Source organism: Borostomias antarcticus (assembly GCF_949987555.1).
Source record: "Borostomias antarcticus genome assembly, chromosome: 24".
NCBI classification, from domain to species: Eukaryota; Metazoa; Chordata; class Actinopteri; order Stomiiformes; family Stomiidae; genus Borostomias; species Borostomias antarcticus.
The window spans coordinates 6,711,938-6,731,518 of record NC_140257.1 but is presented as its reverse complement, the minus strand read 5'-3'; the positions used below and the strand labels follow the sequence as shown (position 1 = coordinate 6,731,518).

At 46.8% G+C, this 19,581-nt stretch overlaps 1 protein-coding gene across 3 annotated transcripts in view; it reads right to left on the bottom strand.

Moving 5' to 3' along the window:
* The window catches only part of dlg1b (discs large MAGUK scaffold protein 1b), a 116,149-nt gene extending 105,224 nt beyond the window's left edge, over window positions 1-10,925 (bottom strand). For all 3 annotated transcript variants that reach the window (XM_084458374.1, XM_084458372.1, XM_084458373.1), the window contains exons 1-2: window positions 10,459-10,925; window positions 9,720-9,851 (exon numbers count right to left, since the gene is read on the bottom strand). In XM_084458374.1, coding sequence (XP_084314500.1) covers window positions 9,720-9,851; window positions 10,459-10,477 — 151 coding nt within the window. In that variant the 5' untranslated portion in view covers window positions 10,478-10,925. The remainder of the gene's footprint in view (window positions 1-9,719; window positions 9,852-10,458) is intronic.
* Window positions 10,926-19,581: the final 8,656 nt, after the last annotated feature.

Genomic DNA, 19,581 nt, shown 5'->3' with positions numbered 1-19,581 from the left:
AGGGTCCCCAACACCAGGGTTCCCAACACCAGGGTCCCCAACACCAGGGTTCCCAACACCAGGGTTCCCAACACCAGGGTTCCCAACACCAGGGTTCCCAACACCAGGGTTCCCTAACACCAGGGTTCCCAACACCAGGGTTCCCAACACCAGGGTTCCCTAACACCAGGGTTCCCTAACACCAGGGTTCCCCAACACCAGGGTCCCCAACACCAGGGTTCCCAACACCAGGGTTCCCAACACCAGGGTTCCCAACCTCTCTTCCCCAGAGCCCCCCTAACTTACATCTGATGGGATTGGTGCCCCCCGCCCCGAAGTCGTTGTGAATATCCAGTCTGTGTACAGTACGTCCTATGGAGGCCAGCACACACTGGACGCTCACAACAGCTTAGGGGGGGAAGGGGGGGGGGGGGCAAACTCCATCAGGTGTAAGTTAGGGTACAATTAAGTGCTACGACAGTTTAGCAGTAACGTTAATGTTAACATGATTCAGAGTTTCAGATTAATTTGTTGAATATATATATATATATATAGTATTTAGTATTGTAGTGTGGTAGATACAATTACTGTGTGACATGTTAAGATCATGATTCTTTAACAAATATTTGTCTAGCTTAATTTGATATGAATTAAGACCTCAAACTGTTTGAGGCCTGGCGCCCCCCCCTCCTGAGGGGGACCCGCCCCCCAGGTTGGGAAACCCTGCCCAACACACCAGCATGCTCTTCCTCACCCACACTCAGGCCTGCTTGGTGCTGCTAGATGGGTGCTTTAAAACCACACGTGTGTCTGCCAGCCTCTACGGTGCGCCTGTAACAGGTGTCACCACATCACTCGTCAGTATTGCTTCCACTTCCACTCCCCTGCTGGGTTCGATCTCGGGTCCTCCGACTTGCCAACACTTAAGCTGAATCCCAAATCGCGCACTTAGGCGAAAGTGCAGAGCACTCGCGGCCTTGTGGCCTTACATGCGCGTTCCCGCTAAGTCCACAAGGGCTCAGGGTAGTTCCAAAACGGAATTGCTAGGTCCACAAGGGCGCCACGCCGCCATTTTGCGCACTGTAACCGCACTTACCGAAAGTCCGCAATTTGACGGACTTAAGAGCAGAAAATACCCACAGCCCACCGCGTCTCATGTGACACAGTGCTTGAGTGCATCCGAGTCATGATCCGAGTGCATCACACATAAATGATGACATTTGCAGATAACACAACATTTATCTTGAAATCCACATGCTGCAAACATATCCCACCCAACCTAATTTTTTAATTATTATTAAATTAAAACAGACGTCAATCGGTCAATTTGCAGAGCTGAAGGGAGCGTCAGAGCAGCCTCTGCGTCGGAGGAACGCGGCAGCCAATGAAAACGAAGTGGGAGGGGCATTGAGCGAAACTGGAAGTGCTGTCCCATTTAATTCACGGCCCTGCACCCTCTGGCCCTTCCAGCTGACGTCATTTAAGTGCTCAGGCCTCAGGCCACAAGTGCGAGGGGGTGCAAGTGCGGTTTGCGCACTCAGATTGGGATTCAGCTATAGACTCCATTGTGCCAAGTGGCGAAGAGGAACAGCCATAAACAGGCTGTGTGAGTCACGTGTGTAATCCCCTGTCAAATTATAAAACGTGTCGCTCAAATCAAGCATAGCCACAATATATTAATTAACCACATATCACGGCTATAACGTCTAATTCCTTCACACAATTCAGTGTCAATCCGTGTAAGTCTAAAGCTGGATTCACGTTCGGATTGGTGGTTGTGGTTTTAAAATAAAATAAATATCTCATACAGGCTGATTGCCAAGTCCTGTGTAAGAAAGATATGTTTTAGTTAGTTATCAGGTTAAGCCATACTACACAAAACAATACTACACTATATTACTACTATGTACACCTGCAATTTCAGATAGCAATTTATCTAGTTTTAGTTAGGCCTAAATATGGCATTTTAATATCTTGAAGAAATATCAACCTGTTTAAATGATCTCTCTTACTCTCTCCCTCTATTTGAAACCAATATTTGAAAGCGTATTCCACAATCATGGGAAAAAACAGGTTATAAATCCTCGTACACGCGGTACTAAGCCTACAGGCTGACATGGGGCCAGAGCAAGGCCACATACAGCTTACTATGCAGACTAATCAAGAGAAGAACACTTGAACTACGATGACTACATGACCAACGCCGCCTACATCACAGAATGTCACATAACTATTTGAGGGCTGTGGTCAACTGACACCTGTTGCTGCAACCTTTTGGGGAACCGTCAAACTACACCAACAACACAATAAGCATAATGTACTCTAGGTTTTATTAATCAGTGGTCATCTTTGCCATTATCGAGTGGATCTTAGTTCCAAATCGGTTAATGGTCCAAAATTGAGAACACGATTTCTATAATTGGCCTCGTCCATTTCAGCGTACATGTTTACACGTGTAAAACAAAATGGACTAGATCAACTGAGTGATAAGCAATTACTGTGTAGTTTGCAATCTGCTTGGCGGGTTGACCATGAACGCCGAAACCCAGGGGACCGGCGAGAGGGGGACAGCTCCTCTGGGCAAGATGGGGATTGGATGACAGACTCTCGAAATAACCACTGAATCACATGGACAAGCGAGGGGTCATTAGAGTAAATATTTTTATAATACACAGCGGTGGGGGTGATTCCCTCAGCTCTCCTTTCTTGTTTGACAGGTCGGGGCCGGTCGCCTCACACCCCCGCCGCCCCAGACGACAACCAAGAGAGGTTTACACCGTCTCTTCCAGAATGACAAAAGTGACATATTATGATTTGCTGTTGAGTGTGACGGTGCACAACATAGGTCACTGGACGACACCAACAAAACATGTTTTTCCTGAATGAACTGCCAGGTTACTCTTGGTGCTACTAATATATATAGAATATAATAAGACCAGTCTTGAGGGAAAAAAGCAGCAAAAACCTGAGAACACATCATCTTTCTGTATCTAGACAATAAACAAACGGTCATAAAGTCGTTACGGGAGCCCTGCAGGCTCAAATCAAACTGGACAAGAGTCAAGACCCTCAAATGATATTCCCCCCCTGAGGGACAGCCTACACAAACCCACGAGTCATTACTGGAGCTCAAGTTTCATTAGTGATTGTGACCGGAGGGCGAACACCCCTGGCTCCGTTAGCAGAGCACTGACAGGGTTCTCTTTGTGAAGGTGGTACTTCTGAGCGGTCACATACTTCTCATAAATAGCCACTTTATTTTCGGATGCACAATTTGAAAGAGGGTTTTACGGAGAATGGAGAGATTGAAAATAAGCGGGCTTTCTTTGACTTGGCAAGACAGCCAGCCGAAGCCCCGACGCACATGTGCTCCCATAAAGCATCAACTCACCACCTCGATTTCTATGCTAAATTATTTATAACTGGGATGACAGACTTCCCGCTGGGTCTTTTAAATCTAATCAAATCTCTCCTGTCGAGCGTTTTCCCCCACCGATGTTCAGAACCACCTGACTGACCCCCGCGTTCCTTCTCCGTGATGTCATTAAAGCCGATCACGGTCAGCGCGGGGAGCGTTGCACGACAGCGTGGAGCAGCTCCAGCAACTCTCCTTTTTATAATCTTGTTTCCAGAATAAATCAGCACGAATCCAAACGGGGTTACGGCTTTGTTCCAGGCTGTATCAGACCACAAGTACGACCTCGTCCCCAGTGGCCAGATCCAATGGGTTCAGTCATGATAGAACTAACAGGTTGGCAATTTCTCAAAGCATTAAAGCATTCAATCAAAATGTTTCCATGGCATACTGAGTAGGTCTGCCCTGCTATAAAACAGTGAGTGATATGGGCGCTACCTGGTGAGAGATGTATGACGCTTGGGCGTTGATTGTAACTCATAAGGAAAGGTGCTCATCCTCAGCCTGTGCTCAGCACACTGTGGCCAACTATGTCTGTCACACCTCATGTGAGTGTTTGATGGACTACATACACACAGTCACACAGGTTATGAATTTTGTGATGTACTACATCAAACAAAACCTTCATCAGACATTCCTGCCCCTGCATCCAGCAGTTTAACTGGACCTATTAGCTATAATGTGGCCTGAATGGACGACACAGTGAGCCCTTGTTCAGAGCCTCTCCCTGTCTACAGGAGTCTGCCTGGCAGCCCCTCACAGCCCCTCACAGGCATCAGGAGGACTCTGTAACTGGATGAGGCTCCTCCTCCTGGACCCGGGGAAGAGGATGAGGCTCCCCCTCCTAGACCTGGGGAAAAGGATGAGGCCCCCCCTCCTGGACTGGGGAAGAGGATGAGGCTCCCCCTCCTAGACCTGGGGAAGAGGATGAGGCTCCCCCTCCTAGACCTGGGGAAGAGGATGAGGCTCCCCCTCCTAGACCTGGGGAAGAGGATGAGGCTCCCCCTCCTAGACCTGGGGAAGAGGATGAGGCTCCCCCTCCTAGACCTGGGGAAGAGGATGAGAATCCCCCTCCTAGACCCGGGGCAGAGGATGAGGCTCCCCCTCCTAGACCTGGGGAAGAGGATGAGGCTAACCCTCCTAGACCTGGGGAAGAGGATGAGAATCCCCCTCCTAGACCCGGGGCAGAGGATGAGGCTGACCCTCCTAGACCAGGGGAAGAGGATGAGGCTAACCCTCCTAGACCTGGGGCAGAGGATGAGAATCCCCCTCCTAGACCTGGGGAAGAGGATGAGGCTCCCCCTCCTAGACCTGGGGAAGAGGATGAGAATCCCCCTCCTAGACCAGGGGAAGAGGATGAGGCTCCCCCTCCTAGACCTGGGGCAGAGGATGAGGCTCCCCCTCCTAGACCTGGGGCAGAGGATGAGGCTCCCCCTCCTAGACCTGGGGCAGAGGATGAGGCTCCCCCTCCTAGACCTGGGGAAGAGGATGAGGCTCCTCCTCCTAGACCCGGGGAAGAGGATGAGGCTCCTCCTCCTAGACCTGGGGAAGAGGATGAGGCTCCCCCTCCTAGACCTGGGGAAGAGGATGAGGCTCCCCCTCCTAGACCTGGGGAAGAGGATGAGGCTCCCCCTCCTAGACCTGGGGAAGAGGATGAGGCTCCCCCTCCTAGACCTGGGGCAGAGGATGAGGCTCCCCCTCCTAGACCTGGGGAAGAGGATGAGGCTCCTCCTCCTAGACCTGGGGCAGAGGATGAGGCTCCTCCTCCTAGACCCAGGGAAGAGGATGAGGCTCCTCCTCCTAGACCCAGGGAAGAGGATGAGGCTCCTCCTCCTAGACCCAGGGAAGAGGATGAGGCTCCTCCTCCTAGACCCAGGGAAGAGGATGAGGCTTCCCCTCCTAGACCCGGGGCAGAGGCCGCCGCTGACAGAGGCTGTGGGGATCAGGATGAGGCCGTGGGCTCAGACCGGGTCGACGCCCGGGACACGGGGAGATCCTACTGTAAAGGAGGTAAAGGAGCAAATTGGTCCCTTCATCGCTCACTGGCGTGTGAAACCGCGAGCCAAACAGAAACTAGATGCTTCCGTCTAACCTGGGCACTAGGGGGAGAACCGTTACACAGCAGCTGACGGGGTGGGTGTGGATGGGCATGTGTGAGTGGCTGAGTGCTGCATCCTCCACTCGCTCTCAACACGTTGTTTTAGTTGAAGAAAAGAAGAAAAAAAAAAAAAAAAGTGATGTGGTGTCAACTAATGTCATTGAGAATGATCTGTATTTTGTTATGTACATTCGATGTCTTATAAACCCATGTGGGTTGGGCACTTCGGTGCATGACATGAAAATAAAAATATATCATCATATCTTTACACTGATTTGATCAGACAGGCCGACTCCTACTGAACCTATAAGCAGTTATTAGTCAAATTAGTGGTCAACTTAGGATAAAATAAGTGCTTAGAAATAACTTGACACCAAGTAAAATGCTATGTTCTGGTGTACTGTACACAAAATATGCTCCGCCAATTACCCTCATGTCTTCTTTCCTGATCAAAGATCAGCCAAGACAGAGGAAGAACAAGCAAGTCATTCAGATCTCTGGCTTTAATAAACCAAATACCAAAATAGCGTCTGCCGTCTCATTGCATAACGACCAATAAACCAGTCAAAACAAACGCTGAAGTGTGTCTCTAGTGTCCCTGGTTTCCTGGGCTCCTGTTTGCTGCTCCGGCCTCCGGGGACGAGGCTGTGGGTAAGGGACGAGGCTGTGGGTAAGGGCCGGCCTTAAACAGAGTGCCGTATTGATATCCAATCAAACGGGGCCACTGTGGAATTGTGGGATACCGTTACAGTTGCTTCACAGTATGAGCTTGTTCTCCTTGGTCAGATTTCTACCTTTGATAAGAGTTCAGGAACACCAACGCCGTAAAGGCCAGGACGCACCAACCTGCCAATTCTGACAAATTAGCCTAACCTTGTTAAATTGTTTACAATTCTATCATGCTTCATTTGCTGAGCAGACTCAGACATAACCAAGATTATGAGATGCTGGGTTTCTCATACTGGGTTTGGATAGAACAGCCACAGGTCCATTTCCAAGGGGATTTATATATTTACTGTACAAGACATTGCTATCGGTCCTAAATGTTAGACTTCATAGATCTTATAAAAGATTGCAGCCATTTGTACATGTTATGAAGTCAGTCCCTTTCTGCAAGAGAACTATCCACACTATTAACCATGTAACTTACCTAATAACACAAAGACAATAGCCTCATTACATGAGTGGGTGGACCATGAGTCACACTGGGCTAACAAAATGCAACATAACATATAAGACAGCATCTTACACACTAGACAGGCTCATCCTAAAGAGACCCTGGATTATTGGTTACTCAACGGCCACTGACACTGCGTGCCCTCCTCCTATTCTCTCCCTCTCTCTTTTCCTTCTGTTCCATCTTCTTTTCTGCTACTCCCTCCCAACCCTTTTCTCCTCTCTGCAGCCCCCCCTCCCCCCCTCTCTCCCTCCCTCTGTGCTACTCTTGGTCTGCTCTCCACCATGGAGTGAAAAAGCAGTTAATCAGCTTCAGCGGCAGGATTAGGACACGGGGTAATCATCATGTCAACAGACGGATTACATTCTGCTTGGCCCCCATGAATACATATCTTGGAGGGAGGGGGAGGGGGGGGACCGGTAGATTGGAAACTCGAACAGAAATCTATTTTTCATTAGTAACACTGGTGGTGGAACGTCAGTGTGCGCGCGCATGCGTGCGAGACTGGGGGTCTGGAAAGGAGTAAGCCAAGCGTATGTAAGTCACACAAAGCATATGCGTGTGTGTGTGTGTGTGTGTATGTATGCATGTGGAACTGTTTGGCCGAGTATATGAACTAGTGCCTGTGTGAGTGTGCGCTCATGTGAGCACAACCCACCGCAGTGTCACATGGGGCGTGGCGCCCTGCATGATGCATGGCCTCGTCTGGCTGGGCCGCCGTCCGGCCGGACCCAGCGCAGCGGCACGCACACCGCAGCGGCACGCAGGCAAAGGTTCATAGAAAAGACAGTGGACACCAAAATGTCTACTCCTGATGAGAACCGCAGGAGAGACGAGCATTAGGATGATAATTGCTGCAATTTGGGACTCTTGACCTTTATCCCCCCCCCCTTTTCTAGCTTACACATTGCAAGCAAGACTGAAACAATTCACCATGCCAGTGAGTTCAGAGCGCTGGGTTCACTAGTTATCAATTCATTACAACACAATCTGAGATGAAGCACTGAACAAAGAGAACTCTTGAATTCTAACACCAAGACAAACATCCACCGAATTCCTCCAGCCGCCACCACAGGGTCCCCAGCAGGGGACCGGCCACTGGGGAGGGGGGCGGCGTCGAGGACGGGGAGCTTTTTTACACCTTGGGGGTCAGACTGCTAGAGGCACTGGCGTGGTGCCAGCCAGCCAGCCAGCCAGAGAGCCATGGGAAACTCAAACAGGCCGGGCCACATTCCTCCTGCTCAGTTAGTTTCCATACAGCGTTTGCACTGGCAGGCTGTCCGTTAGGCCTGGAGCTCCGTTTTATCAGCCCGGGCCCTCGGGACGCGGATATCGCCCTCCAGCGCTCCTCCAGTGGCCCGGTTCTCCCCCATCGTTCAGCTGAGTTGGACCGGATTCATCTCTAAGAAGATAGTCGGTCACAGCTGAGGGGGTGTGTCAATCAATATGAGCAACTGTTGTGAACAGGAGGGACACATGTATGGGAGATGTGGACATGTATGGGAGATGTGGACATGTATGGGAGGTGTGGACATGTATGGGAGATGTGGACATGTATGGGAGATGTGGACATGTATGGGAGGTGTGGACATGTATGGGAGATGTGGACATGTATGGGAGGTGTGGACATGTATGGGAGATGTGGACATGTATGGGAGATGTGGACATGTATGGGAGGTGTGGACATGTATGGGAGATGTGGACATGTATGGGAGATGTGGACATGTATGGGAGATGTGGACATGTATGGGAGATGTGGACATGTATGGGAGATGTGGACATGTATGGGAGATGTGGATGTCCTCGACAAAAGACATGCATGCGTGGTAGTGCCTGTGCATTGGCTAAGGCGGACCTTAAAGGTGATATGCATTATGTATTATGATATTACTTATGTAGCCTAGAAAGCTACAAGGCTTGTCGTGAGCCAATAGTCTTAGTCTTAGATACCGCGTGGTGCCAACGTCGTAATACTATTGGCTCACGAGTCTTCCTAGAGGCGGGAACTTCAGACATCTCAGACAGATAAACACAACATTCCTTTCAGACCCGTCAACAATGATAAATTCATAATCAATATACATTTACATTTTGGGGAGGGGTGGGGGAACTTTTATTCCGTACCTTTCTAAAAGCTCCATTAAAAAAATAACATAATTTAATCCACGTTATCCATATCACATTTTAAGGTTGAGGGTCATAGGACTTAAGACTGCATTTCACATCTGATCCACTGAGTCACAGAAACATTATAGCTGATTATTACTGAGTCTCACACCTCTTAAATGGGAACAACAAGTGCCCTCGGGAATTAAAGAGGAATTCAAGCTTTGAAACACATGACAACAAACGCATTGAGTCCCCGACTGCAACCTGACAAGGAGAACTCTTTAAAGACCCCCCCCCCCCCCCCCCCCCCCCGTGTATGCCAGACAACCTTTTTAAACGCAATCCAAAAAAACGAATGCAACAAGAAACACACATTCTCCCTTTGTAGAGGTTCAAAGGATAGCCTAATTGCGCTCTGTTCACTCAATTAAGAGTGCATGTCGTTTAAATGTGGACGCTCTCCATGTCCATGAACAGCCTTGAAGGCCACAGCTGGAGCCGAGTCACAGTGGGATATCAAAACTTTATAACCTCACGTTCCTGTGTGATGACACAGCAACCTGAAGACTAGCTCACACAGCCTCACTCCACACAATGGACGCTGATGTTTGTCCTTCTAGCACAGTCCACAAGCTAGACTGCTGGTTAGGTATACAACATGGAATCACGCCAAGACACTAAGTGCATACACAATATAACAGCCCTGTACTTTATCCAAAATAACATCTTCATACCTGATGTTTCTTGTTAAAAAGAGGGGCACATGGTTTGAGTGGCACATTAATCAAAGAGAAAAAATGTAGGCTATCAGTATCCTGGAGGCAGTTTATGATCTAATACACCCAGTGCTCTATATAAAGTAGACATTTCAGAAGTCCTGAAGAAGTAGTCACTGGAAAAAGATTTCATTCAATCGCTGCAAGTTACAGTGGTAAACATACCTATGAGCGCCTGGAAAAGGTTACTCTGAAAGATGTCAATGACCCTCTGGATCGAGTGTCTCAATTGTCTGTCCTCCGTGTGGTTGAGTTTAGTTCGATATTCCTCCAAGAGTACCAGGGCTCGCTGTGCATCTGGGGGAAAAAAACAAATTCAAAAGATAAAATATATTAATATATAATAGAAAATTAATCAAAACACTGCAGTAGGTCTTCCTGATCCAAGTTTTCAAATGGGTAGGCCTCCCAACTTGTAGCTGGCTATTTGAGGCGCTGGTCACAACTCAGCTCGCTGCATGCTTGGGAACATCTGAGGCTACATTCAATTTGGTGCAATATGTTGTTACGGTCCCAGACAATTCACACAGTTCAAACTGTAGCACGTCGCTCCATTGTTGGGAAGATGTGCATCTGAACATACATGACTAGTTAGCCAACCTTATAAAGAAATATCCTGACTTCCCAGGTTGGAAAACCGGTACCCTTCGGCCAACTTAGGGAAGCTCACCAGCTAAATGTGACTTATGAGGCTTGTTACTCTCATTAAAGAAACCCTTTTAACCGGCAGTTGCTAAGTTATAGCCAACTCTGGCATCAAGTACAAGCTATTAGTAATATCCAGTGAGGCATTAGTCTAGTTAGTGACTTCTACAGGGGTAGCTAACCCTAGCTACCTGGACTGCTGCCTAGTTAGCTCACGTTAGCTCGCTATATATCCATGACTTAGGGGAAAGCAGCTTACCTTTCTTTCGCACTGGCATGGCTGTGCTGGGATGGTGCTAGCCTGCTAGCCTGCTAGCCAGGGACGGCCAGGCGCAGATACTAAATGTGTTGAGAAACACGCGTCTGGAGCACTTTCACTCTGCTGGTGTCCGATATCAGCGCCAACGGGCGAGAAGATCCCTCCACGACCAAAGCGCAAGTTCCCGTATGTAGAATCACCCAAACCAACTGTAAAGATGAACACGTCTCTGTACTAGTTAGGAGAGACGGGAACGGGGAGGTTAGTGTAGGACAGGAGATCCCACTAGAAACAACCCAACTACCGAGGACCAGCTAGCTGACAGCTGCACTTCTTAGACCTGACAGCGGCGAAGAGGGGACGCCACGACACCACATATGTCTGTTACTAACTAGGTCCGAGTGGCCGTTCAAATCCATACAAAGCACAGGAATCTCGTTTAGTCGGCTGCAGCGGTGGGAAGTCCGTGTGTGAATGTGTCCATGCAACTAAAGACTATTGTAGGATTGACGTCGCTTGCAGCAAAGGGGGCTTAGAAAAACTCCCAAACCGCAAATCCAGTCAGAGGCACCGGTGAACTCGGGCCGTGCCTCCGTGGCTATTTACCGAGCTACAAACTTATTCCCCTGCGCTCTTTCACCTCAAAATATGAACGTAAATCTTCGTATCAAACTTCTTTCAGTACCCCTCCTGGTTTTTTTTTTTTCTTCCTATGACAGAAAATTCCAAACTTTCCTCCAAAATGGCGTCTTAGAGCTGGAAGTATATCACGTGATTTCAAACCCTACCCTTGACCGCCCAATCATGTACCTTTAAAGATCTAGGAAGATGTGGAAATTATTTTCTTGAAGTTGAGGGGGGGGCTGCTTGTATTGGAAGTTGGAAGACAAGTTGGAAGTGTGGACTATAGTGTCTACTCCATATTCAGATGCACTTGGCGTGATACTTTGAGAGAATCTGAGAAACAGACTACATGCCACTCATGCCACCCAAGATCATCATTGAACTAAAACAGTTGAAAGAAATAGGTAGGCCTAGATAACATGCATTGTAATTTGTGGTTAACTGTAGGCCACAATCACACTTAGGCCTACATGATCATAACTAAAAACACACACAACTTTGATTATGAAACTGTTGAATTAGACTCATATAGGCATTTGTTTTTTCTTAACATAATTGGCAAATTTTAATTAATTTACACTTCAATCACTGGAAATATTGACCGCATTTTTAGCATTTGAATGCACACTGTTGAAAGTGATATCACATATTGTATTGTTGTTTGCCATAGACCGAGTAGCTTATGAGCAAAGTACGCAGGTGTGTAATTTTTGGCGTCATATGGTCAAAACAAGCTTGTTATGATGAGTTAATCTGTAGTTGGACTATATGAATATCTGGCCTACCTCGTTGCATCACCTCTCACAATCCACCTACCTCCTCTTCCTACCCTCTCTAACAAACATGCAAACAATCTATGCCCTGTCCCAGATTAGAAAGATGCTCCGGTAAAAGAGGATTTTATTTTTAGATGGTCATGTTTTATGAATGACCTTCTCTGAGTCTTTGGCTCGGTGTAAAAGTATATAAAGGCTACGGCTACGGTTGTACTCTTACTCTCACCCCATCAGTCTTACAAGCAACCTGAACCTATGGCTGAAGGGGGGGAAATTGGGTTACTTAAAATAGTATAAATAAAAGCCTGCTACATTTCAGGTCTTTGTAACACTTTATCCCTGTATTAATAGCTGTACACCACAGAGACTCTTTAATAAAAAGGAAATAAAGGATAAACAGATTGACACTTCCAAATGTAGACATTCCAACAATGTTGTTTACTTGACAGAATCATTGGAATTTGCCACCACTTGGCATCACTCCTTATGTGTTGTACCAGGAGCTATTTGGCATTTAACACAGTTATATGATTACTGCAGATGTCACATTTTTGTCATCCCTATCTGGACAACATGCTCATAATTAATCTGGGCATAAACCTGGGCTTTGGCAGCTATGGTCTAACACATTGAGCAAAAGAACACACGCACACACACACACACACACACACATACACACACACACACACATACCACAGACTGTTTTTACATACATTAATGCTGTATCACTGCCAGGACCTTTGCCATGCTTTGAAATATGACCTTGTAGAGGACACAACATTATTTTGGATGTGGTAAAGCTAGAGCATACGTTTCTCAATAAAAACTTTAAAAAATTAATGTGAATTATTGAAGTGAGATGATGCCCTTTAGCCAATCAAAGGCCATAAGAGGAGCTAAATTACTGCCATTGCATTGACATACTGTATGCCTGAAAATCTCAATTAGGTAGTTTAATTAATTAATCAATTAATTATTGAAATAAACAAGCGCACAGTAAACATGTGGTCCCCCACCCATGATGCATGTTCCTTTGTGGCAATAATGGAGTGGAAACATCTTTCTTTTGAATGAATATGATACACTAACCTATGAGAATCCTAACATGTAAAACAAAGATTAAACAAGCCATTGAGCTTTTATATCTCTAAACATTGAAAAATAGAAGTGTCCCTGAGTAGAATAGATGATACTTTTACTGAAACATATAGACTAGTTTGTGTTCAAAGCAAAATGTATTGGCAGTGGGAAAAACTGACAAATACCACTAGAGGTGAGCTCTGTCCTCTCTCGTGTGGAATATGATAAGACAGCCAATATGCATGAATAGACACTCGCACATAAATAGTATCCTTACAACTTTATCATTTATTTATTTATCTATCATTGTAGTGGAACTATTTTACAAGTTACGTTTGGGCATGTGTACTCACTGCTAACTGCTATGATATCAGAGACACACCCCTACCTAGACCCCCTACCTCCGTTGGACACTAACCAAAAACTAGTGCTACTTTACTCTAATATATCCAAATATTATTCATAAAAAAATAGACCCAACTAATCTATTCTGTGAAATACAAGGACATTCATTACAATTACAGCTGCTGTGCAGCACTGAGTTGGGGCCAGGCAATTTTTTTTTGATTTGGCGGAGGACTTTCTTCACCAGGGAAATAATTATTCTGTCATCCACCACGGTTGTTTTTCGTGCTTTTGGTGTTGCTGAGCTCACCAGTGTGTTATTTCTTTTTAAGAATGTACCAAACGGTTGATTTGGCCACAACTAATGTGTGTAATTTTTGCTATCTCTCTGATGGGTTTGTTTTGATTGAATGATGGCTTGCTTCACTGATTGTGACAGCTCTTTGGATTTCATATTGAGAGTTGACAGCAACAGATTTCAAATACAAGTACAGTACCACACTCTCTCTAAATCTATCTATCTGCTCCATTCGTGACAAACTGGCTGGGGTTTCAAATTTTTTGGCTTTTCTTGCTAATTGCAGATTAACTGCAGCTGTGCTCAATCAGTGGCCAATCAATCAATTTGGCTGGATGTATTCCTAGGCGGGTGTTGGATAGGATTGACAACAGCCATGTCTCTGATTGGTGGAGCGGTTCGGGTGTAGTGCAGTTACTTCCGGGCAATCTCCATACACCCACTGGTGAAAACCGTGTGTCTCTAGCCCGCTCAGGGACTGAGTTGTGGAGTTCATGGCATGGATAGTGGCGTGGTGGCGAGACTCCGCCCGCTTGGGTCAGAGCTGATTGAGCGCAGTACAGTGACCTCTGGGCAATCTCCTTGCACCCACTGGCGAACACCGTGGGTCTCTAGCCCACTCAGGGGCTGAGTTGTGGGATCCGTGGCGTGGATAGTGGCGTGATGGCGAGACTCCGCCCCCTCGGGTCAGAGCTGGTCGTGGACGGTGTACCTCTCTCCGGGCCACCCACCTGCCCCCACCAGTGAAGACTCTGCGTCTCTAGCCCACTCAAGGGCTGAGTTGTGGGGTCCGTGGCGTGGTGGCGAGACTCCGCCCCCTCACATCATATTGGATCGGGGGCTGTGGACCCCTCTCCGGGCTACCCACCTGCCCCCACCGGTGAAGTCAAGTGTGTCTTTAGCCCACTCAGGGGCGTCATATTGGGTTGGGGGCAGTGGACCCCTCTCCAGGCTACCCACCTCCCCCATCGGTGAAGACAAGTGTGTCTCTAGCCCACTCAGGGGCTGAGTTGTGGGGTCCGTGGCGTGGACAGTGGTGTGGTGTCAAGACTCCCCCTCGCGTCATATTGGGTCTATACTACAGGTATAATAAACTAAATAGCCTAACTCAAATACTCATTGAATTGCTGAAACTGAACAAGGAACACAGTCTATCTAAGCCTGTTGCTGCCCTCCTGTGGCCGAAAACGGTAAATGCTCTTGTGGTAGCAGCATAGAATTGCAGGTTCTGTGACCACTGCCTCTTGTGGTAGCAACATAGAACTGCAGGTCAACAACGGGACGGAGGCACATGGGGAGGGAACCAGGGAGTGACAACTACTGGACATTTGCTATCCTAGGTGCACTGGCTTACAGCCACGCACAAAAATGTCACACTACATCTACCATGTCATGAAAATGTCTTTTTTTTCATGAACATTGGAGATTTGAGCGAGGATTTGCAGTGAATATGATGAGAGCATGACTGGCTTCAGATAGCTAGATAGATAACTAAAAGAAGGATAAATGTCAAGCTAAGATCATTGGACAGGTGAGGTGTTGTTACTTACTTGGCACTCCGCTTGAGGTGTTTCCTCTCTTGGGCTGCTGCTTCTGCATGCCCTCTTCCCAGGGGATGGTAGGTTCAATCATGAGGACTCCTCTCTCCTCTGAAGACCACATGATGATGTCGGGCCGGAGGGTGGTTGTTACGATCTCTCTCAGGAAGACCAGCTGTCCTCTTAGTTCTAAGATATTTACACCGTACTGTAGCAATCCTGGATGAACATTTTAGTAGGCCTATATACAGTTATCCTTCCCCCGTGTTGCTACCTTGTCATGGTGGGAAGGCTTAGGGGTTGGGCATCGGGTCAACATCTCCACCCCAGGAAAAGACAACCCATTACAGAAACTACGACAAATGCTAAAATTGCCACAGAGCCTGTAGTAGAGTAGAGAGAGCCAAACCTTTGGCAGTGTGACCACACCTGGTGAAAGCCCTCAGCAGGAAGCTATGGGTGCGGCAGAGAGCCTAATTGGGCCCAAAACAAAGGTCCGCCTAGGAACATGGAACGTACACACCATGTATGAGACGTCCAAACCTGCCCAGGTCACCAGCGAGATGAAAAGGTACAGGCTGGACATTTTGGGAATCAGTGAATGTCGATGGACTGGCTCTGGACACCAAACAACCAGTGAAGGATCGGTTGTCCTCTACTCTGGGCATGAAGACAAGCACATACACCGTGTGGCTCTCATAGAGAGGACAATTCATTAGATTAAGGTTCTTAATCCAGGGTAAGAATTTTAATTTAACATGAGAAAAAACAGTACAGCCACTGCTACAGTGATACATTTCCCATTGTGCTTAGCCTGGGCTACAACAGCACATAACATTCAAGGTCACAATATCAAAAAGCCTGGAAAACTCATTCTGGATTTCAAATGTTGGCTTCAGAAAGCTATGGTCTATGTCATGCTTTCGAGTGTCCAGTGTCTTTGGCAAATGTATATATTAGAGACACTCCCCTTAGAAAAAATTGCTGCTTGGCCACATGCACTTGTAGAGCTAGAGAGACTAGAACAGCTGGACCTCAGTCAATCAAAGGAGTCATCCTCCACTGACTTTGAGATCGTGTCCCTTAACACGGTATCCCTAATAGCTCACATACAGGGAGACCCTCATCTCATGTCTGCACAAGTTATCCTCCTCCAGGAGACATCAGGCCTCGCCACCTACTTCCCAGAAGACTTCAGATTCTGTAGAGATGCCACTGATGACAAGTTCCATCTCATCAGACCTGCTGACCATCTCTACTATCTACAGGTCTAATGATGACTTCTTGACTGCCCTGTCAGATTTCATACAAGATTACTCCATTTCTCACATTATCCTGGGAGACTGGAACTTTTGCCAGAGAGATGACACCAATCATCCAGTCAGCCAATTTCTGGAGGCGCATCAGTTCCAAGCTGTCATTCACCGTCCTCAAGCTACTCACATAAAGGGCCGATGCCTGGACCAGATATACATTAGGTTCACCTCTCCAGGTGTACAGTGTATGACCACTTGTGTCAAAACATGCTACTACTCACACCATGAACCAGTTTCAATTACACTTCAATTAGACCGTCAGATACTGTAGGTGAGAAGTCCCTTATACTACATGTGTAGTGTTACTTTGTATCCTTTTCCTACCCCCACCCTACCCCCGACTCCTGCCTCTACCTGGACCCAGGCACTCTCACACTCACACACACACAGACATACACCAGTCCTGGGCTCAATACTTGTGATATATCAGTGTTTTATTTTTATTACATTTGCAAAAAATGCACTTGTCATTATGGGGTATTGTGTGTAGATTGATGAGATAAAAAAAAAAAAAAGATTTTTGGAATAAGGCTGTAAAGTATCAAAATGTGTAAAAAGTGAAGGGGTGTGCAGACTTTCCGGCTTGAATGTAATTCTGAAAATGTTCACACTACATATTCCATGTCATGAAAATGTTGGCATTTTCTTTCATGAACATCAGAGATTTATTGAGTGTGAATTTGCAGTTGTTGCATACAGTACTGATTACAGTAAAACCTTTTGATGCGCTCTGGGCTCAATTATTGATGTTTCAAAAATCTGTGAAGATCGTTTGTGGAGGACAGGCTGAAGATGCAGTGTAACAATTGGGGTGTCAATTGACCAAAACATGTGGGAGGAGTAGGGTTTGATAGGTTTGACAGTTTTTGAGAAAAACAGAGTGATAGACTTGGTGATGCAAAGTGATAGCACATACTGTACGGCTCATTTCTTATGGGTTTAAAACTCTAGACGGTTGCTGCAGCACCACCATCAGGACTATTGGCCCATAATGCCAGTTGAGGACTTTTGGCATAGGATTGGACCTGTGTGCAAAGATTGGTGATTTTTCATGCATGGGAAGTCAGACTTCCTAGGAAGAAGAAGAAGAAGAAGAAGAATATTGGCAAAAACAAGAGGGACCAGCAGCTGAGCTGCCCGGTCCCTAATAAATGTACAAACAATGCACCTAACTGCTACACTAATCAATGTGAATCCTGACCTTTCAAACAAGGATTAAACAAGGTAGGAAGCACCTACACGTCTAAACTCAATGGATTTGGAACGTAGAAGGACAAACGTGATGTTTCCCTTCGGTATGATATCATTGAGCTAAAAAACGCATGATATCCATAGATGCTGGAATAGTTACTACCGTGTTGTTTAAGCACAACGTTGCGCATGCGCACTTCGACTGAATGCTGCGTCCCGGGGGTGCGAGTTTTAAAAGGTAATAAATGTCAATGTATTATCTTTCTGAGTAGACTGTTTGGACGATTCAGCTTACTTTTAGTAAATCTAATTGGAGAATTAGCACATGTTTGTAAAGGTCCAAATATCGCGATGTATTGCTTTAATAGTAATATTTTTATATTTAGTTATTCATTTCCATATTATGTTTGTCAAAGCCAGTGTTGGCTTTTGAGGTCTTTTCTTCTGTTGCTCTGCGTTGTGTATTTTTTTGTAAGCCTTGATAAGAGTTGCAGCACCATCTAATTATGAACCACGATGTTAATAGCCTTCTTGTTGTGATAGTCATTGATGAAATCACCCAACACGGATTGGAAGCGGCGACAGATGACAGATTTATTGGACAAGGATACAATCACATGAAACACTGGGATGTTTCCCTAGTCTCTCTCTCTCCCTGCTTCTCTGCTGGCTGTGGCGCGAAGTCAAGGCCTTAGACTTCCCTCCCCGCATGGTGTTATCAGCGTGTCTGCCTGCTGGGAGCAGCGAATCTGTCCGGCTGAGTTGCCTCCAGTTTCCAAATCAAAGTCTCAAGGTTTGGTTGAGACGTTAAATAGTGCCCTCTCGGCCCACCCCCCACGCCTAGGCCTGCCCGTTTAGGGCCTAGTGAAGCTAGATTGGTGGAGGAGTGACCATACAGATGTGTCGCCTGTCACCCTAACATGATGTCTTAATCACCATTGGTTGTCAGTCTGGGTTGTGTCTGTTTATAGTGTCCCATAGAGATGTGTCATTGATACCCCAGAGGAGAGGCCCCCCCTGTGGCCTAAGTGTGACCTCTTGACACTCACTTCCCTGAACGGCCACAGCAGCAGCAGCATCAGATGTCTCCCTCACTCTATCGACTACACAGTGTCCACGTGAAAACAAACAAACACATTCAATCAAATACATAGCAGTAATACTCTGTAGATGTTATAGGCATTTCTCCATAGATTCTTCACCAGTGAGCCACTGTAGAGGGGCTAAAGAGCCGCATGAAGCTCCGCAGGTTGCAGACCCCTGTCCTATACTCTGAGAAAGTCAGAGAAAACACTCCAATATTGAATACTGCATTGAGTAGACAAACCACCCAACATCCAACACTTGTACTTGTGTACTGCACCAACATCCTTGAGCAATTTAGGGACCATCTCCTGTAGAACGTAATCTGACTGAGCGCTGACCTGCGTCTCTCCTGGCTGTGGAGGGGTGGGGTCGCGTGGTAATCCTGTTCAACCTCTCACCAGCCCAGGCAGCTGAGGAAAACACCAGTAGTTACATGCCCACAGCTTAGGGTATTTCTGTATGGCCAGATGGCGTCCACCAAATCCCGCCTTACATCATTTCATAAGTATGTTAATGTAATCCCCCTCACCAGGCGCTCTTGTGGTGCACAAGACGAGGCTTAAGGAGGTCTTGCCCACCTCTCAGTCCGACCTCCATGAATGTGGAGCAGTGACCCCAAGACACCCCTGAATGCAGGAGAGGTAAGTTGGCTGAATAAGAGAGCTGCTTAATATAACGCCAACACTACAACATGTGTCTTGGGAATGATAACTTTTAGTGCAAATTGTGGGTGGAGGATTGTTTATTTGTGTGCCTGCAGAGCACATTTAAATGACCAGTTGTGCCCAAATTACCCACGGTTCTTCTGGAAGGTGAAAAAAATGAGTCAGGTAACTAGGGGCTGAGCAGCTCCTTCTTCTTCTTCTCCT